Below are 22,032 nucleotides of genomic sequence, written 5' to 3'. Positions count from 1 at the left end.
ACCTGCTCTCATGTCCAGGCAGGTACACGAGCACCTTCACTGAATTTGGCTGCCTACCCCTCACCAGCATGGTCCACAAAGCGGAAGGATGTACTGTAGTCAGGTCAGTGAAAACAATTCACACCTACATGTATTTAATATTTAGCAGATTGAAGTTGGTTTTATAAGCACTGATCTAGTATCAGCTTACCCTCCCCATATCCTTACCTAACCATTTGAGGGGAAAACCCCAACACTGATCTTAGATCCGTCTCAGGGTCAACTTCATCCCACTTCTCTTGGCCATGAGGATACTTTCTCTATCAATGCGTTTAATCCTATACAGTATGTGGAGACACACATGTTAAAGCTGTTGACTTTCATATAATGCAGTGTTACAGTACATTGTTGTACTGTTTGAAAGTATTGTGCAGATTGTTATGTGTAATGCATGATGGATTATTCTGAATTTGTCTATACGAGCCACATGGCAAAAAAACTCAGCCTGTATAACATCCTCCTGGGCATCCAGGACCCTATGGACTTTGTCCCTCCTTTCTTCTGTAAGGGAGTACTGCAAGAGGAGATTGAAGAGGCAGGTGACTTCTTCAGTGCACTACAGTCACCGGCCAAGGAGCTTCAATAATGAACACCAAGAGTGCCTCAAATCACTGATCACATCAATGTCCGCCTTGTCTACAATCTGGCAGTGGCACTTGAGTTCTCTCTGTATTAGCCTGAATAAAGTAGGGTGTAGAGATGATTTTAAACTAAAGCGTTAGTGGAGCAATGTGGGTTGTCGTGAGTTAACGCTACAATCCTAGCCTGGGCCCCGTTTACACAAAGCGTTTCAGAGTAGGAGTGCTAGGATCAGTTTTGCCTTTTAAATCACTATGAAGAAAAGAGGGGGGAAACTTGATCAGCACTCCTACTCAGGGACGCTTTGTGAATAAGGGCCCTTATGTGTGTGTCCTTTGGTTGTTGTGGTCGTCACATGCAGATCTGGAATAAGCTAATATAAGCTAAAATATAAAACGTAACATGCAACAATTTAGAAGATTTTACTGAGTTACAGTTCATATAAGGAAATCAGTCAATTGAAATCAATTCATTAGGCTCTAATCTATGGATTTCAAATATACACTGGGGAGCCAGGCCCAGCCAATCAGATCAAATTTTTCCCCACAAAGGGCCTTTATTACAGACAGAAATACTCCTCAATTTCATCAGCTGCCCGGGTGGCTGGTCTCAGACAATCCCGCAGATAAAGACACAGAATGTGGCGGTCTTGGGTGTGGTTACACGTGGTCTGAGGTTGTGAGGCCGGTTGGACATACTGCCAAATTCTCTAAAATGACATTGTAGGCGGTATATGGTAGAGAATTGAACACTTAAATTCCCTGGCAGCAGCTCTGGTGGACATTCCAGCAGTCAACATACCAATTGCACACTCCCTCAAAACTTGAGACATCTGTGGCATTTTGTTGTGTGACAAAACTGCACATTTTAAAGTGGCCTTTTATTGTCCCCTGCACAAGGTGCACCTGTGTAATGATCATGCTGTTTCATCAGCTTCTTGATATGCCACACATGTCAGGTGGATGGATTAGCTTGACAAAGGATAAAATGCTACTAACAGGGATGTAAACAAATTTGTGCATTTGAGGGAATTACGCTTTTTTGTGCTTATGGAACATTTCTGTGATTTTTTTTTCAGCTCATGAAACATGGGACCAGCACTTTACATGTTGTGTTTATATTTTTGGTTCAGTATAGTATTCATGTATGACAGTATGATTGGAAGTGGAGAGACAGAGGAGTAAAGGAGCATTCAAAGAGAATCATATAACAAATAATATTACATTATTATTATAATTAATTCCCTCACCGTATTTACTGTCACCACTTGTTTCCATGCTCTTACACTGCCAATAAAGTTAAACTAGAAAGCATGAAATATAACTTGTCTTTTCACTTATTTCTTGCTCTCTTATGGAGCGTTCACATGCTGGTCGGAGATATTGGACGTTTTGGAGTTCCGACGGGGAAGTTTCACTTGAACGACCCTCCAAGTGGGAAACTGATCATTTTATTACCCGAGTTTCACCACTGACCTTTCACCTTTTCAACCAAATGACGACATGTTTTTTTTTTTTTACAATCACAAATGTATTCATTTATGTTGATAACGTAGATAGTTTGACCATATTGTCAATGTTAAACAAGCTAGCTAATTTTATTCTTAGCAACGTAAGCTAGCTTATCAAGCTAGCTAAAACCTTATTGGTTGAAGAATTGGTCTGCCTTCAAAAGCACGAACACAATAATGTCAGACTTACCACGTATGTCCCATTACTCACAATATAATTTTTCTCAGTCACTATTATAAACCCCTTTGGCTTCCCATTCAAACTGATTTTGCCCGTGAGGAATGTGTAACCACTTCTGTCGCGCTTTCAAAACTTTACTAATCCTTGCTTGCGATACAGTTTTGCAAACTTTTGGAATTTTACTTTAAAGAATTTAAAGAATTTTAATAAAGAATTTTACATATACTAAAAGAGACACTTCCTTTAAACAGTTTTAACACAGATTTCCCTTCAGGCAAAGTCATAGTTGAAATATGCTGTTCCTGGTATGTTCAAACTCAACACGCCATTGGGCTTTAACAAATATGCAAATGATTTTTGAGAAGAAAACAAATCCATTTAAACAGTCAATTCATTGATGGGCACCAAAGGGTAAACACTAACAGCATGCAGTCACAGCAGGTCAACACTTTCTATTTGGACGTTTGCCAGCGACCCTTTATATTGTTAGGCCTATTTACTTAGGGCGACATTTTCGTAGTGCAAAATAATTGTGGAAAGTGCAGAATTTACCATAAACCTCATTATAATCCAGCAGTGTGATTTAATTTGAAACTTTTCTCTGATAAATGTTCATGTGGTTTCATATTGTAAACACAATTGTATTCAACTAGTGCAGGAAACAGTAGGGTTCCTATTCTTAAGCGCAGTTGGCTTCTTTTGAACCTCATAGGCTGTGTCTTAACCACATACTGACACCTCTCAAGGGGTACGTTTACACAGGCAGCCCAATTCTGATATTTTTTCCACAAATTGATCTTTTGACCAATCACATCGGCTCTTTTAAACATCAGATCTTATCCGATTGGTCAATAAACAAATTAGTAAAAAATTAAAATAATCGGAATTGGGCTGCTTGTGTAAACGCAGCCTTTATCTTTCTACTACCACTCAGGTTACACCAATCATGTATATAAACCCAAACCCTAGATGACTGATGGGACGCTGTTTTGAAGCTGCTGCAGACATTTAATGTACCCCTCCACCATTGTAAAAAGATTGGTCTACATTCATACATTTTCTCAAGTATATTCCATTACAGACACCTTAATGCATACTTTTAAATTATATTATGTGAGCTAAACATTAGAATACAAAATATATTAAAACATTTTCCTTAAAGTTGAATTTTTAGAGAGTACTAATGTTACGGTCCCCACTACAAGAAATAAATATATGTAACATTGTCCTTTTAATTGAAACACTAGAATTCCATTCATTCCTGTTGAGGGTTGCTCATTCTGAGGAGTACCAATACGGTTGCTTCAAAGCCTCTCACTGGCCAATACATAGCATCAGCAATCCCGGGGTTATATAGATCATTGGTTGGTACTCAGGTCAGCAAGATGCATCAAAGTTAATTATTATATTTCACTGTGACAAAGGCTATTCATACACATCCTTTTTTAAACATGACAGATTTATTTACATATCATAATCATAAAGCATTACTTGTTTAGAACTGAACACTGTCTTGACACTAGCATCAGTTTCTCAGAAATGACATTGTTGTTTACTAACGCTACGAGCGAAAATCTTACACCTGAAAATCTCACAAAAAGAACAGAATAGACAATGCAACATAACAAATGATAGAGGATCCACTTCTGCTGGATTTTCTGTTCTATAATAGCTAGTAACCCATTATAGAGAATAGCTAAGGCTTACGTGAAACGCATATACGACACTCGTAATGATCTTCCCACATTCACTGTGGAGTTAATTGGTGTTCAACGCTACCGCGAATAACAACTGCATCGGTCCCATTGTCACGGCACGCTCTCCCTCCTCTCTACCCATTCTGAAAGGGTTTCCAATCACTTCGCTGACAAGTAGGAGAGCCATTTAGCAGAGACTGTAGTGCATTTCAAATCTACCTTCAGTGGTCCTGTGTGGATCAGTTGGTAGAGCATGGCGCTTGCAGGGTTGTGGGTTCGATTCCCGGGGCCACCCATATGTCAAATATATGCACGGATGACAATAAGTCAAATTGGCATATATTATTATTATATAAAAATCATATCTGTTTAGAATCTATTGAACCATAACCACCTCATAGCAGTCTCTTATTACCACAAACAGCAGCTTTCCTAATTCTGGTAATGTCGGTCGTCGTCATGACATGTAGTGGTCATATCCTTTTAATGGACTGAATCATTCTAAATGTCATGATTCTTTTCTAAGGAGTACGGCGAGCCTGTCCTAATATGGAAACTGTAACAGGCTGACTACACCGCTCGCGTTGCGTTGCAAAAAAAAAAAAAAAAAAATCTATATTATTCAATTATTGCACCCACACTGCTGGCGCGCACCAACGGGCATCTGCGTTGAGAAGGGCTAAAATAGAAGTCAGTTCTATTTGTTACGCAGATTGCGCTGCAAGTCCTGCATATCCCATCTCCTCATTGGTTTGTAGAAGCAGGTACCCACGTGTCATCTCCTCATTGGTTATACCCACGTGGGTGACTGAAAGACGAACGAAGTCAGTGGCGGTAATGCACCTAATTTATGAAAGTTGCCAATTGCAATATAAAGTCAAGAGAAGAAAAAGCCTGGAAGGAGGAGAGATGACTAGAAACGATTCGGTTGACCGTTTGTGTGGATTAATTGTCAGAGGACCTTGTGCATTTCAGGTAAAATAACAACTCAATGTTTATATCCCAGGACAAATTAGGTAGCAACAGCAAGCTAGCTAAATTGGACAAATTAGCTAGCAAGTGCAAGCTAGCTAGCTAGCTAAATTGCCATAAATGTTTAATGCTTTTCGACCTGTCCCCAAATTAATGTAATTGGTTCAGAGTTTGTTTTGATATTTTAACCTGCGTGTAGTGATCGCGTTTGGTGTGGGGGGACAAAATACATTTATGCACGATGGCACACGGTTTGGGTTCCGTGTTAAGGAGATTCAACTAAACCTTATTTGTCCAGCCATACAGACCCAATTATAATATGGACACCGTAAAGGAGATTCAACTAAACCTTATTTGTCCAGCCATACAGCCCCAATTCTTTAAAAGAAACAGAAAGACGTGCTCTCCCTGACTCGAACGCACGCATGCGCACACAATAAAACATTTTTTCTGGACAAGTGAGCACTATGTGCTGTTTTAATATGGAATGTATGCCATCTCTAGGCAACACAAACATTTCTGTACAACCGTCAACATACACATATACACATATATATATATATATATATATATATATATATATATATATATATATATTATATATATATATATATATATATATATATATAGATATCAACATCTATATCTATACACACACACACACACACACACACACACAAATATATAAAGACAAGACAAGTCATGTTCATAAAATTTACGTTGGCTTAATAAATAAGAGGTAAATGTAGAAAGTGAAGAGAAGGAATGACCCTCGGAGAAGTGAGCAGTGACAGTAACACTTTTTAGCAGTAGAAGACCCGGACTCCTTTGACTAGGGTTCCCTGGATCTATACATGTACACCAGTTCTCACTCTTTCAAGTTTTACGTCGACTCATTTCAATGACCTGTTGCTGTGAATGAAGTTCCTTTGGGCAGCCAAAGCAGAGAACACATACAAAGTGCACATCATTAGCCAATTAACTGAACAATGATATATATATAATCAAGGTAAGAAGTTGACTGACTAGAAAAGAGCAACACTTCATACAGGGTCTTTGATTCTCAATCCATTTGACAATTCAATGATTATATAAAATTACATGACAATCCTTGAGCTATCACCACTTCAGGTGGGATTTACAAAGTGGTCACAGGGCAATTAATGAACCATTATATCCCAGTATGGCCATGACTCTCTCATGTGTATTTTAGTGGTCAGGCCATGTGCAGTGAAGGTTAAGTCTAGTGCAGGGTGAGAGTTCAAGGAAAGATGGTAAAGACAGCAAATTATGCAATGCTCTCAAGTTTCAGACTCAATCCCTTAATTTTCTGGTCAGCATTTCCCCCAAAAACTATTGTCGTCAGACAATATCATATATTTCTGTGTTTTCCAGTAAACAGTAGTGCTGCTATGATGTTGAGGGGCTCTCATTTCATGTCAGAGACACAGTAGCCACTGGGCACAAACTGGTTGAATCAATGTTGTTTCCATGTCATTTCAACAAACAAATTCAATTTGAAGACGTTGAATCAACATGGTCATTGACGTAAAGGAATTTAGGTAATTTGTCTTTTTTTCACCCAACTTTTAACCTAAACCCAATGATGGTCAAAATGTTTGTTGGTTTTACTTTGAATTTACATTAGTTGACAAGTCAATCAAATGTAAATCAAAACTAGACATTGACGTGACATCTGTGCCCAGTGGGTAGCCACCCTAGAAAGAAAACTAAGTACATTTCGCTCCCTCCAAAAAATTGCTTTCTTCAATTGTGCAATACAATTGCCTTATGATGGAACAACACAAGCTATACAAAAGGTGCTTTAGACAGACATCATTTCAGGATCAAGAGAGGGTTCTCTTGAGTATTGTACATAGATATTTAAACATTTCTATGCAACATTTCTGAGACAAAACAACTACATTTTCCCTGGGCTGTCACTATAACCGCTTCTATGTACACAGAAAGTTTGACAGCAAAGCTTAAGTCATTAAATTGCAGTACAGGACTGACCAACATGCACACCGAATCCTAACTTGAGATCAGCATACCTAACTTAAACCCTTTAGTTGATGAAAAATATGAACAGGATAAAAGGTTATTTAAAAAGTTTACTGGTGCTATTCACCTCAAGTTAAGGAATTTTTGTCTCAAGTTTTTCACCACGTTCTGTTGACTAGCATCTGTCTTTTTGACCAAGTTCATGGCAGTTTTCTGGGCGTCGTCAAGCTTTTCATTTGAGGGTGGACCCTTGTCAAGTTCCTTGCCCCTCCCACTCAAGGGTACTGACTCTGCCTTAGCCCCGCCCTCCTCCCTTTGCCTATACTCATCTGACTCCTGATAGGCCCGGCAGCGGTCGATTACAGCCATGATGGAGATTTTCTCTCTAGTGGTCGGTGAACGGATCTGGACATAGCTATCATCTATGTCCTCTACCACCTCTACTCTCCTTGCCCTGAGTACCATCTCCAGTGGTTCTGCAGAGCTGGATTCTGTCTCAGGCTCCGGAACCTTCTCCACAACAACGACCCTGTGGTCATTGGGCATGGTGGCCTGTGCTGAGATGTAGTAACTGTCATTAGGGACTTCATCCTGGAGGTTCTGCAGCTCACTCAGATGCAGCCCACTCAGCCTCTGGTCCAGTGACCCGGCCCTCTGGAGCCTAGCCAACCCCTCTCCAGGCCCAGGGTCCCTGCTGAGCTGGGGTCTGTAGGCCGGAGCCTCAACCGTACCAAAAGCAGTGACTAAGCTGGAGCAGAAGCTTGAACGCCTTTTGGGGCCGCTGTCCATCCTCTCAGGAACTGAACGGCTTCGGTTAACTGGCGGCAGCTGGGGCTGGTCATTGTCCGAGCTGGCATACTTGCAGCGAAGTGTCCTCACGTCGGGCCAGTTAAAAGCCTCGGTAGGCGTAGGATTGAGTGGGCTCTTTGCGGACATGCGGCCGGGTGAAAGGACCCTGGGACTGCCCAAAGAGCTAGGCATGTGAGCAGGGTTGGGAGATCTGGCTATAGGACTCAACTCCTGGAGATTGCTCATACGATCAAATGAGAGCAGGGGCAGCGTCAAGTTGGGTTTACCTGTAAAACACAAAGCACACCACATAAACAAGACTTAACAGGAAGTATCTGAGCATCAGAGAATCAGAAAAAGTTGAAAGTTCTGTTTTTATTTTGGGCATTCTTGTGTGGTATACTGTAATGCTCCGAAGGGACACTGCGGTTTAAATTGCTTAGTAGTAGTTTTGGTATCTTCAGGTATGTTTACATGCACACAATATTCACGATTATTGTGAATACTCTGAGTAAAACAATATTCTGACTAATGACAAATCTACAATGCACTACAAAACATCACATTCGCGTTCTGTCAGCATAGTTTTTTGACTGCTACTCAGGCAGCATATTACGAAGGCAGCGCAAGACATTTCTTCCAGTTTCCAGAAGCTTCAGTGACTTGTGTCGGCTTCAGGAAAATAGAGTGAAAATGCGTGCTTTAAGTGCTGCTGTACTGCTCACGCTGCCGATGTAGTAGGCTGCATTAACAACAGTGGGAGCTTATCGTGAGCTCCGTCTCATGTCCGTCACGACCGCTAATATACCCACGACAACGACATACCAATGACACAATTTAGCAAACAAGCTAAATTGGCTGGAGAATACAAATTAGCATTGCTAAAACCAGCTACTCATCATCCTACCTTGACTCACCCAATGCCTTCTCTTCTGGAGTAAGTTGCTTTCCTGTGCGCTTGTTTGCCGAAAAGTATTCAGAGAAAGAGCAATACTCCGATTAAGGCGTTTACTTGTCCTAATAATCCTATAATAATGTGGAAAATAGCTCGATATTCAACCTATTTTACTCGGAGTATGCTTACTCTAATTAAGACCTTACTCTGCCTTACTCAGAGTATTGCCATAGTCAAAGTAATACTGGTTTAGTGTGCATGTAAACTACATAGGCCACATAAATAAAAACTGTATGATTTGCTAAGCAATCTATTAGTAACCTTTTCCATCAAATCTTCCCCCCAATGTGGGCAGCCCTATCAGTCACTGGAAACCAATATTTGCCAGGCTAATAGGAGAGCACCTCCTAGCGAGGCTAAGACTAGTTCAAACCCTACTTGGTAAAAATAATTACACAGCATTTCTTGAGGCACAACACTTAGGGACAAACAAAGCTCTTCCCTACCTGAGTGCACATCATTTTGAAAAACAAAACACTCTTCCATATCTTCCGTACCTGAGCTCTCTGGCTTCTCCTCGATCACACAGGGCAGATTCTTCTTTCCAAACAGGACATCTCGCTGCCTAGGAGCTGGTGTGGTGCACTTGATACGCTGGCTGTACTGCCGGGCCAACTGGAAAACTTTGTTCTTAGCCATCTCCGCATCGTCCGGCGACTGATGCTCCTTGCTGGCCTCCTCCCCTTCCTCAGCCCTCAACTGGATGACCCTGGGCATAGGAGCTCTGGAAAGCCTACCCTCGTCAACCCTGGACCTGCGGGGATCCCTCACACTCGCTGTACGGCCAAGCCCCAACACCTTGCTCTTGATGGGCGAAGGGCTCATGGACTCTTCAGTGATGGTGCTCAGGTCAGCTTCCTCCAGTATCATAAAGGAATCGTCAGGCTCCGAGTCAGAGTTCTTCTTTGGAGTCTGGCTCCTTCTGCAGAGGCTTGGACCAGCGACTCTAGAGGTCTTCTGTTGAGCCTCGCTGTCTTTCACAGGGCCTCTGGCCTCTCCCTGGGATCTGCTCCCCCTTTTCTCCATATCCTGCCAAACCTTGATCATCTCAGATGAAGGTCGGAACTCCTCGTCCTGGATGTGCCTCTCCTGTAAACCCCGAGACCGGTCCTTTCTCTCTGCCTCTGAACCCACCACCTCAAGCTTCTTACTTCTCTCCAACTCCAGTGAGTCAAATGATGCACTGGAGGTCATGCAGTCCCAGACGTCTGGAGCCTTGGATGAATCAGGTTCTGAAGTGGAAGGGTGAGGTGCAGAGGAAGTGGCCAAGGCTGATGTATCACTTTTCTCTGTGCCAGGGCTCTCGTCTGAACTGTTGAACCAGCTGACAGAGTTCTTGACAAGGCCAGTAGGGATGTAGGTCAGGCTCTCCCTGCGCCTGAGGCTGAAGTTGGCATCCTGGTGCTCGGCAGTCTCGTAGTAGCTTTTGATTTTGTCAATGAGCAATTGGTCCTGCTTGGATAGGGTAGAGTCTCTCCTCCTGTGGATCTCAAAGAGGCTGTCATCCCTCGGAGAAAGCATAGTCAGATCCGTTCCGCCAAAGTTGTCCTGGGTTGGTTCGAAGCAGGAGCTGTTCAGCCAGTGGGGGCGTTCATTGGCTTCGCCGCCAAGGCTGAGGGTGCTCTCAGTCCGGCTGGGAAGGCGTGGTGAGGGGCAGCCAAGGGAGCGGGCATCATCAGTGCTGCCTCGCCTGGCGGTGTTGGTGAAGTGCTCCGCAATGGCACTGGCTTGATTCAGTACGGAGGGAGGTAGAATGCTGCTGGACCCGCTCTCCTGTGCTGCTGCTACTTCCTCTTCCTCCTCTTCTTCTGAAGATTCTGCACTGCTCAATGTTTTTATGTCATCTGACTGAGATGCTGACGACGCCCCGGTCTGTTCCTCCATCGCATCCTCCTTGTCACTCTGGGGCTCTGGTACCTCCATCCTGGGGGGAGTGGTGCAGACCTTGGGAGGAGTGGTGCAGACCTTGGGAGGAGTGGTGCAGACCTTGGGAGGAGTGGCAGAAGCCTTCTCTGGGTCTGAGGGGGCTGTCTTAAGCCTTTCAATGGACTCCGAGGCAGAGGTCTTGGTCTGGAGCAGCGGCTTGTCCTGAGGAGCCTTGGAGAAAAAGTGTAATTCTGAGTAAGAGCACAAAAGCAACCTCCATCCTTAAATCTGCAATTTTTTACTTTTTGGGGTGACCCTACCAAATTCACATAGAAATCGGAGTTATAGATCTGTAATTTCCATTGAAAGCAAGTGTAAGAAGGGGTAGAAGTGTTCTATGTGCGCTGTTTCTATACTTTCCTTTCTTAAGTTTCGCTTTTGCGTCTTTTACTTTCGATTTTGTACAACAGATTCAAACAGATGAAAGTACTATATTTTTGGTTATTGAAAAAATATTTCACAGCGGTTTAGATGGTACAATGATTCTCTACACTATGCATTGCTTAGTTAGTCCCAAACTGAAATTAGGCAAACTATTCAAATTTTTGCCACCAGGAAATGGCAGAGGGATTTCTGCATATTGCACCTTTAACATTCATCAATTTTCTAAACAAGTGAAGTCTTTTTCAGAACACACTGAAAACAAACAATGCAAAATGTGCATCTTTAAAAATGTGTCAGTACCTGGGTAGTTCCATGAACTTAGTGCTTGTGCAACTTTGATGGGGGTAGGGCTGGGTGATATGGCTTAAAAATGATTTCTAGATTGTTTCAGATTTATGAGCGATTCACGATATACAGTCGTGGCCAAAAGTTTTGAGAGCGACACAAATATTAATTTCCACAAAGTCAGCTGCTTCAGTGTCTTTAGATATTTTTGTCAGATGTTACTATGGAATACTGAAGTATAATTAAAAGCATTTCATAAGTGTCAAAGGCTTTTATTGACAATTACATGAAGTTGATGCAAAGAGTCAATATTTGCAGTGTTGACCCTTCTTTTTCAAGACCACTGCAATCCGCCGCATGCTGTCAATTAACTTCTGGGCCACATCCTGACTGATGGCAGCCCATTCTTGCATAATCAATGCTTGGAGTTTGTCAGAATTTGTGGGTTTTTGTTGAGTTTCCTGGCCATGGACCCAAAATATCAATGTTTTGTTCCCCGAGCCACTTAGATATCACTTTTGCCTTATGGCAAGGTGCTCCATCATGCTGGAAAATGCATTGTTCTTCACTAAACTGTTCCTGGATGGTTGGGAGAAGTTGCTCTCGGAGGATGTGTTGGTACCATTCTTTATTCATGGCTGTGTTCTTAGGCAAAATTGTGAGTCAGGCCACTCCCTTGGCTGAGAAGCAACCCCACACATGAACGGTCTCAGGATGCTTTACCGTTGGCATGACACAGGACCTTGTCTTCTCCGGACATGCTTTTTTCCCGATGCCCCAAACAATCGGAAAGGGGATTTATCAGAGAAAATGACTTTACCCCAGTCCTCAGCAGTCTAATCCCTGTACCTTTTGCAGAATATCAGTCTGTCCCTGATGTTTTTCCTGGAGAGAAGTGGCTTCTTTGCTGCCCTTCTTGACACCAGGCCATCCTCCAAAAGTCTTCGCCTCACTGTGCGTGCAGATGCACTCACACCTGCCTGCTGCCATTCCTGAGCAAGCTCTGTACTGGTGGTGCCCCGATCCCGCAGCTGAATCAACTTTAGGAGATGGTCCTGGCGCTTGCTGGACTTTCTTGGGCGCCCTGAAGCCTTCACAACAATTGAACCGCTCTCTTTGAAGTTCTTGATGATCCGATAAATGGTTGATTTAGGTGCAATCTTACTGGCAGCAATATCCTTGCCTGTGAAGCCCTTTTTGTGCAAAGCAATGATGACGGCACGTGTTTCCTTGCAGGTAACCATGATTGACAGAGGAAGAACAATGATTCCAAGCACCACCCTCCTTTTGAAGCTTCCATTCTGTTATTCGAACTCAATCAGCATGACAGAGTGATCTCCTGCCTTGTCCTCGTCAACACTCACACCTGTGTTAACGAGAGAATCACTGACATGATGTCAGCTGGTCCTTTTGTGGCAGGGCTGAAATGCAGTGGAAATGTTCTTTGGGGATTCAGTTCATTTGCATGGCAAAGAGGGACTTTGCAATTAATTGCAATTCATCTGATCACTCTTCATAACATTCTGGAGTATATGCAAATTGCCATCATATAAACTGAGGCAGCAGACTTTGTGAAAATTAATATTTGTGTCATTCTCAAAACTTTTGGCCATGACTATACATCTCCATTTTTTCAAATGTTTCCTCTAAATAATTGTTGTTGTGCAATTACAGGTCAAATACAATGCATTACAAACAGTCAGCAATAATCTAATGAATTCAGGGCTTGTGTAATTATACCTAGGCTAAATATAAACCTTCCCCAACCATAACACCCATTCATTATTTCATCAAAATAGTTTAACCTGCTTTTTGTTGCAATAATCACTGATCTGGCCTTCAAGTCTGTCTATGAAAATGCCCTTTTTGTTACAAATTTTACTGGAACCATGCATAATGCACATTCACTTGTAGCAGGCATTAGGAGCTGGCATTAGGCTGTAATAAACTAACAATGGTCTCATCAACAATCTCTCAAGCCCACGTGCTAGTGATTAGCCAGACAATATTTAAAGTTCAGCCAACTTAAATCTATTTGCTAGCTAACAAAGTGAAACAGATGAATTGTTATGAACACACCCTTATGTTCGCTTGAGAACAAGCGGAAATAAACTCTCAAAAAACAAAATATGTCAAAACCTCGATTCTGGCGATACAGGCATTTGGAATATTGCGCAAAAACATTTATTTCTGAGCATTTTTTCATGGGCAGTAGAGAAAATGTTTGCTGCAAGTCTACACATTTTGATATGGAGCAGAGAGAAGATTAAGCAATTTTATAACAAATTTTCTGCAATTCTACACATTTTGCCATAGGGTAGAGGCAAATGTTGGCCATTTTTTTTTTATATGATAATGGATGAGCAAATGTTCCTTAGTATTTTAAATATTATTTCTCGCTTATATAAAAGTAAAGTTCCTGGTCAGTAATTCAACAATACTTAACAAACAAATGTGACTTCTGATGCACAACAACATTTTGACTGTTGACTATTACCGTTAAGTTCAGACACCAACTGAGTCCCCCCACCCCAATAAAAATACATAATATATATATAGTCAAATCATAGTGTAAAAGCAGCTGAGCTGGTCCTACTCTTGTCAATTTTATGGTGGACAACTGAACCAGTCGAACATAACCCTTCAATTTGGTATATATAGTTGAAGTCGGAAGTTTACATACACCTTAGCCAAATAGATTTAAACTCAGTTTTTCACAATTCCTGACATGTAATCCTATTAAACATTCCCTGTTTTAGGTCAGTTAGGATCTCACCACTATTTTAAGAATGTGAAATGTCTGAAAAATATTAGAGAGAATTATTTATTTCAGCTTTTATTTCTTTCATCACATTCCCAGTGGGTCAGAATTTTACATACACTCAATTAGTATTTGGTAGCATTGCCTTAAAATTGTTTAACTTTGGTCAAACGTTTCAGGTAGCCTTCCACAAGCTTCCCACAATAAGTTGGGTGAATTTTGGCCCATTCCTCCTGACAGAGCTGGTGTAACTGAGTCAGGTTTTTAGGTCTCCTTGCTCACGCACGCTTTTTCAGACCGGCCCACAAATGTTCTATAGGACTGAGGTCAGGGCTTTGTGATGGCCACTCCAATACCTTGACTTTGTTGTCCTTAAGCCATTTTGCCACAACATTGGAAGTACCGTGAGGGGAAAAAAGTATTTGATCCCCTGCTGATTTTGTACGTTTGCCCACTGACAAAGAAATGATCAGTCTATAATTTTAATGGTAGGTTTATTTGAACAGTGAGAGACAGAATAACAAAAAAAATCCAGAAAAACGCATGTCAAAAATGTTATAAATTGATTTGCATTTTAATCAAGGAAATAAGTATTTGACCCCCTCTCAATCAGAAAGATCTGATCATTTCTTTGTCAGTGGGCAAACGTACAAAATCAGCAGGGGATCAAATAATTTTTTCCCTCACTGTATGCTTGGGCTCATTGTCCATTTGGTAGAGCCATTTGTGACCAAGCTTTAACTTCCTGACTGATGTCTTGAGATGTTGCTTCAGTATATCCACATAATTTTCCTCCTCATGATGCCATCTATTTTGTGAGGCTGCACCAGTCCCTCCTGCAGCAAAGCACCCCCACAGCGTGACGCTGCCACCCCCGTGCTTCACGGTTGGGATGGTGTTCTTCGGCTTGCAAGCCTCCCTCTTTTTCCTCCAAACATAAAAGGCCATTATGGCCAAACAGTTCTATTTTTGTTTCATCAGACCAGAGTATATTTCTCCAAAAAGTATGATCTTTGTCCCCATGTGCAGCTGCAAACCGTAGTCTGGCTTTTTTATGGCGGTTTTGGAGCAGTGGCTTCTTCCTTGCTGAGAGGCCTTTCAGGTTATGTCGTTAAAGGACTCATTTTACTGTGGATATAGATACTTTTGAACCTGTTTCCTCCAGCATCTTCACAAGGTCCTGCTGTTGTTCTGGGATTGATTTGCACTTTTTGCACCAAAGTACGTTCATATCTAGGAGACAGAACACGTTTCCTTCCTGAGTGGTATGACAGCTGCGTCGTCCAATGGTGATTATGCTTGCGTACTATTGTGTGTACAGATGAACGTGGTACCTTTAGGCATTTGGAAATTGCTCCCAAGGATGAACCAGACATGCGGAGGTCTACAATTTTGTTTCTGAGGTCTTGGCTGATTTCTTTTGATTTTCCCATGATGTCAAGCAAAGAGGCACTGAGTTTGAAGGTAGGTCTTGAAATACATCCACAGGTACACCTCAATTGACTCAAATGATGTCAATTAGCCTATCAGAAGCTTCTAAAGCCATGACATAATTTTCTGGAATTTTCCAAGCTGTTTAAAGGCACAGTCAACTTAGTGTATGTAAACTTCTGACCCACTGTAATTGTGATACAGTGAATTATAAGTTAAATAATCTGTCTGTAAACAATTGTTGGAAAAATGACTTGTGTCATGCACGAAGTAGATGTCCTAACCGACTTGCCAAACCTATAGTTTGTTAACAAGAAATGTGGAGGGGTTGAAAAACGAGTTTTAATGACTCCAACATAAGTGTATGTAAACTTCCGACTTCAACTGTATACAGGGCATTTGAAAAGTATTCAGACCCCACATTTTGTTACGTTACAGCCGTATTCTAAAATGTATTAAATATTTTTTCCCCATCAATCTACACACAATACCCCATAATGACAAAGCAAAACTGGACAAAAAAAACAACAAATATCACATTTACGTAAGTATTCAGACACTTTACTCAGTACTTTGTTGAAGCACCTTGGCAGTGATTACAGCCTTGAGCCTTCTTGTTTATGAAGCTACAAGCTTGGCACACCTGTATTTGGGGAGTTTCTCCAATTCTTCTCTGCAGATCCTCTGAACCTCTGTCAGGTTGGTCGGGGAGCGTCGCTGCACAGCTATTTTCAGGTCTCTCCAGAGGTGTTTGATCGAGTTCAAGTCCGGGCTCTGGCTGAGCCACTCAAGAACATTCAGAGAGTTGTCCCAAAGCCACTCCTGCATTGTCTTGGCTGTGTGCTTAGGGTCGTTGTCCTGTTGGAAGGTGAACCTTTGCCCCAGTCTGAGGTCCTGAGAGCTCTGGAGCAGGTTTTCATCAAGGATCTCTCTGTACTTTGCTCTGTTTATATTTCCCTCGATCCTGACTATTCTCCCAGTCCCTGCCACTGAAAAACATCCCCACATCATATTGCTACCATCATGCTTCACTGTAGGGATGTTGCCAGGTTTCCTCCAGACATGCTTGGTTTCATCAGACCAGAGAATCTTGCTTTAACTTCTTTGGGATAGGGGGCAGTATTTTCACAGCCGGATTAAAAAACGTACCCGATTTAATCTGGTTACTACTCCTGCCCAGAAACTAGAATATGCATATTATTAGTAGATTTGGATAGAAAACACTCTAAAGTTTCTAAAGCTGTTTGAATGGTGTCTGTGAGTATAACAGAACTCATATGGCAGGCCAAAACCTGAGAAGATTCCATGCAGGAAGTGCCCTGTCTGACAATTTGTTGTCCCTCTGTTGCATCTCTATCGACATTACAGCATCTGTGCTGTAACGTGACACTTTCTAAGGCTTCCACTGGCTCTCTAGAGCCGCCAGAAAGTGGAATGGGGTGTCTGCTGTCTCTGGGCAAAGTATAGGAGCAGAGTTTGTAAGTGGTCAGCCAGGGGACAGTGAGACTGGAGATGCGCAGTCACGAGAATTCGCCATGTTTTTCTTTCTCCCTTTGAATGAATACAACGTTGCCCGGTTGGAATATTATCGCTATTTTACGAGAAAAATAGCATAGAAATTGATTTTAAACAGCGTTTGACATGCTTCTAAGTTTTTGTCACGAAATGCGCTCGCGCGTTACCCTTCGGATAGTGACCTGAACGCACGAACAAAACAGAGGTATTTGGATATAAGTATGAATTATTTGGAACAAAAACAACATTTGTTGTTGAATTAGAAGTCCTGGGAGTGCATTCTGACGAAGAACAGCAAAGGTAATCCAATTTTTCTAATAGTAATTCTGAGTTTAGGTGACCCCGAAGTTGGCGGATGTCAAAATAGCTAGCCGTGATGGCCGAGCTATGTACTCAGAATATTGCAAAATGTGCTTTCGCCGAAAAGCTATTTTAAAATCGGACATAGCGATTGCATAAAGGAGTTCTGTATCTATAATTCTTAAAATAATTGTTATGTATTTTGTCAACGTTTATCATGAGTAATTTAGTAAATGCACCGGATGTTTTCGGTGGGTATGCTAGTTCTGAACATCACATGCTAATGTAAAAAGCTGTTTTTTGATATAAATATGAACTTGATTGAACAAAACATGCATGTATTGTATAACATAATGTCCTAGGAGTGTCATCTGATGAAGATCATCAAAGGTTAGTGCTGCATTTAGCTGTGGTTTGGGTTTTTGTGACATATATGCTTGCTTGGAAAATGGCTGTGTGATTATTTGTGTCTATGTACTCTCCTGACATAATCTAATGTTTTGCTTTCGCTGTAAAGCCTTTTTGAAATCGGACAATGTGGTTAGATTAACGAGAGTCTTATCTTTAAAATGGTGTAAAATAGTTGATTGTTTGAGAAAATTGAACTGTGGTATTTTAGTTGGTTTTGTATTTCGTGCCGTGCGATGCCATTGGCTGTTGGCAAACTCCAAGCAGACTGTAATGTACCTTTTACTGAGGAGTGGCTTCCGTCTGGCCACTCTACCATAAAGGCCTAATTGATGGAGTGCTGCAGAGATGGTTGTCCTTCTGGAAAGTTTTCCCATCTCCACAGAGGAACTCTAGAGCTCTGTCAGAGTGACCATCGGGTTCTTGGTCACCTCCCTGACCAAGGCCCTTCTCCCCCGATTGATCAGTTTGGCGGGGGGCAGCTCTAGGAAGAGTCTTGGTGGTTCCAAACTTCTTCCATTTAAGAATGATGGAGGCTACTGTGTTCTTGGGGACCTTTTAAATCTACTGAAATATTTTGGTACCCTTCCCCAGATCTGTGCCTCGACACAATCCTGTCTCGGAGCTCTATGGACAATTCCTTCGACCTCATGGCTTGGTTTTTGATCTGACATGCACTGTCAACAGTGGAACCTTACATAGACAGGTGTGTGCCTTTCCAAATCATGTCCAAACAATTGAATTTACCACAGGTGGACTCCAATCAACATCTCAAGGATGATCGATGGAAACAGGATGCACTGAGCTCAATTTCAAGTCTCATAACAAAGGGTCTGAATACTTATATAAATAAGGTATTTCTGTTTTAAATGTGTCATTATGGGATATTGTGTGTAAACTGATGAGGAAAAACATTAATTTAATACATTTTAGAATAAGACGGATGTAATAAAATGTGGAATAAGTCAAGGGGTCTGAATACTTTCCGAACGCACTGTGTGTGTGTGTGTGTGTGTGTGTGTGTGTGTGTGTGTGTGTGTGTGTGTGTGTGTGTGTGTGTATATATATATATATACATACATACATACATATACACACATACACACAGTGGAGCTTGCATTCAATTGCCCCTACCTGCTGCACACAAAAAGCTTCCATTCCCCCTGTCACAAAGAGATTGATGGCTGATTTAGGATGACGTTGTCAACCATGTTACTTTATTTGGCACTTAATATGCATATCGTATTTTTTATACTTAACCTCAAGATGGGAAGGAATGTGTTTTTTTATTAGGTTGAAAATGTGCTCTTTATGACAGAATGTTAAAATTAAGTGACATTTCTCCCCCCCTCACATGATCTACAGTTCCATTTCATCTACCAGATTCTGACACATGTTCTGTTGCTGTGACAGAATTAATCTGAAGCAGAAAGCTTGGTTGGACAGCGCTTCCAATCGGAGAGGCAAGGTGAAGTACTTTGGAAGAGACACATTGACTCAGACAGGCCACTTCTACTGCCATCATTCGATGGAATACATTAGTCAAGACAGATGGGCACAACGTGTCACTGAATAATGTGCGGCACTGGCTGAAGGCACTGGCTGAAGGCACTGGCTGAAGGCACTGGCTGAAGGCACTGGCTGAAGGCACTGGCTGAAGCAGGGAAAGTGGTTAAGATAAAACCCAGAAACTTGAGACAGATGAAAGTGGAGTGGACAGCAGATGAGTAATGTTTTCCCTCCATCCCCAAGATGATGTGATTTTTCACAGATTCAGACGGTACAGTGAGGAGGCACAAACACCAACCAGCTCTGACACTCCTTTACCTTTTCCGCGATGGAGGTGCTTTGCGCTGTACCCGACTGTAACACAGGAGCAGATGAAATCCCATTCTCTTTGTGAGACCCATTCTCCTCAATTACATTTTCTCCCTCTTCATCCTTCAGGAAGAAAAATATCATTTTAGAACCAGGTTTAAAACATTTAGAATTAGCTTCCTAACCTCAGCCAAGACAGGGCTAATGCATCTTGATAAGCAATAATATAATATTTGTCTTCAAGATTGTGTTCATAAAATTGTATAAATTGCCAATAAATTTGTTATTTTTTACCCTATAGTCTAATATTACTTTAATTACAAGAGTGAAAGATGATACCGGTCTGTTTGAGATGTACATAGTAAGAATGGGACTCATTATTTGAGTCTGAAAATACAGACGGCAACGCATTTGCAAGAGGATTAGAGCCAGGTAAAGCCTGTGTTGTGAATCAGCAAACTTCATTATCAACAGCCCACTCTATGCACACCAGATTAGTTGATCAATCCCAGCAGACATGCAAATCAGTGTTGTGTTAAACAGACGACGCTAATGTCAGACTGACACTCAAGTAGCAGCAAACGCTTATTTTAGTTCAGCATAAATAAACAGACAAATAAGAAAATACCGGAGGGATGTTTATAGAGATGAGACATAGCTGGTTTAAACAGGACACTGTGCATGCAGAACTTCTTCAGGACTGGTCAGTAGTTTAGAGCACAGACAGAAAGGGTGACTCCTATTTTATTTTTATGTACCTGTCCTGGGAGCAGTGTCAGAGTGAGACATTGGAGCCAAGGTTTGTGCTAAACTGAGAGATGAAGGCAGTTACCTACCCTTTTTAAATCTCTTTTTAAGTGAAAGATTCACAAGAGGCAATGGACAACAACATTGTAAATGGCAGCAAAACAACAAAAGGTCATTTTGTCAGTTAAATAGAAATGAATAAGGTTCCATTCATCCCCTTGCTTCTGCAGCACCGGCAGTCACTCAAACATGCACAAAACACAGTCAATCAACATAAGCAGCATTAGAGGTGCTCCGGGAGTATGACGATCATGCATCTATTAGTCTAACGCAGTCGAATGTAGAAAGCATTGAGACAAAGAGCATCTATACTTAGACGGAGCATCATTCATAAAAGTCAGTCGCCGTTTGCAGGATACGAATAGCATTGACAAGGGTTTATCCAAGACATTAGTAGGTTATGACTGACAAGACTCTGAGCTAGACTAGGGTGGACCAACGTGGCCAAGCTGGGGACTGGAGGGGATAGCTACAAAGCTTAGAAGAAGAAGGAAACCCGATGGTGGCAGCTAGAGCCTCACCGTTGTGACCCCCATGGAAAGCAAAGCCCTGGCTCTATAGTGCCAGCAGGAGATGGCGGCCAGCATGGAACTGGCAAAGTCCTCTACCTGGTCTTCCTCCATCAGAATATCATCCGAGTCACATTCCTCCTCCAGGGTCGCCCTGCCCTTGTGGGACGCTGACCCTGTCCTCGGCTTCTCAATGTCACTGGGGCTTAGGCTCTCAAGAGAGTCCTTCCTAAGGCCCATATCCTCCTCCTCTTCTTCTTCCTCCTCCTCCTCCACACTAGGCCTCTCAGCCTCGGACTCGCCTAGGCTCGAGCCTAGGGTGCTGACAGTAGTGGCTGCCTGAATGGAGCGCGGGTCGTCTGCTAGGGCCCCTTCGCTGTCTGCGTGCTGTAGCGTGAAGTCACACAGATCACACAATGCATTTTGTCTGACGAACCACCTCAAGGCCTATTCAATAAAGCCTGTTGGGTATCTCCACACACTCAGCAAATACTCTGGATTGTGTGAAAACATGAGTCCTATAACAAAAATCGTCTCATACCCACATGTGGTGACATTATAAAGCTACAGTAAATCCCAGACAGAGCAACAGGATGGTTCCTATTAAGACCCCTAGGGTGTCTGGTAATAAGTCACTGCATGGAGTGAAAATTGAATAGAATTCTGTTAATTTGTTCTGAAATAATCATGAGAAAGCAACCATTGAGGGCAGTTCCAAAATATAACATTTCATTTCCTGAATTTAAGTCCACCAAATTAAATATGTCAATCTCCAGATGTACGTTTCCTCTCACTTAGGAAAAAGCCTTACTTTCTCTGATGTTAGCCATCTTTGAACGGCATGTTAACTGACATTATTAACCGTAAATTCCCCTCGGCTGGGCTTTGAGAGCAGAGATAAGTGCAGCATATTTAGAGCACGTGTTTGTTATCAAGGACAATTTCAAATGGATCACTCTGGGCTTACCTTGAGGACGGCTGTAGGATCCCCACCGATAACAGGACAGGTGAACAAGAAGGGTAGAGAAATATTTAAAAATGCTTAATAAAAGGGACAAAGAGCAAAGTATTCAGTCAATTGTAATTAAACAAGCCTATGATAAGCTAAATTAAATGCACGCAATGACTATGATACCTCCCTGATAATGAAATTGAGTTCTCT

At 41.9% G+C, this 22,032-nt stretch overlaps 1 protein-coding gene across 2 annotated transcripts in view; it reads right to left on the bottom strand.

The window, feature by feature from the left end:
• Positions 1-6,015: 6,015 nt before the first annotated feature.
• Positions 6,016-22,032, bottom strand: part of plekhg3 (pleckstrin homology and RhoGEF domain containing G3) — a 127,875-nt gene continuing 111,858 nt past the window's right edge. For both annotated transcript variants that reach the window (XM_082961654.1, XM_014143856.3), the window contains 4 exons: positions 21,838-21,848; positions 19,564-19,677; positions 9,224-10,823; positions 6,016-8,058 (listed from right to left, as the gene is read on the bottom strand). In XM_082961654.1, the coding sequence (XP_082817780.1) occupies positions 7,106-8,058; positions 9,224-10,823; positions 19,564-19,677; positions 21,838-21,848 (2,678 nt within the window). In that variant the 3' untranslated portion in view covers positions 6,016-7,105. The remainder of the gene's footprint in view (positions 8,059-9,223; positions 10,824-19,563; positions 19,678-21,837; positions 21,849-22,032) is intronic.

Source organism: Salmo salar, chromosome 15, assembly GCF_965601325.2.
Source record: "Salmo salar chromosome 15, fSalSal1, whole genome shotgun sequence".
Lineage (NCBI taxonomy): Eukaryota > Metazoa > Chordata > Actinopteri > Salmoniformes > Salmonidae > Salmo > Salmo salar.
Note: the sequence above shows the minus strand (reverse complement) of the source record. Positions and strands in the feature narration are given on the sequence as shown.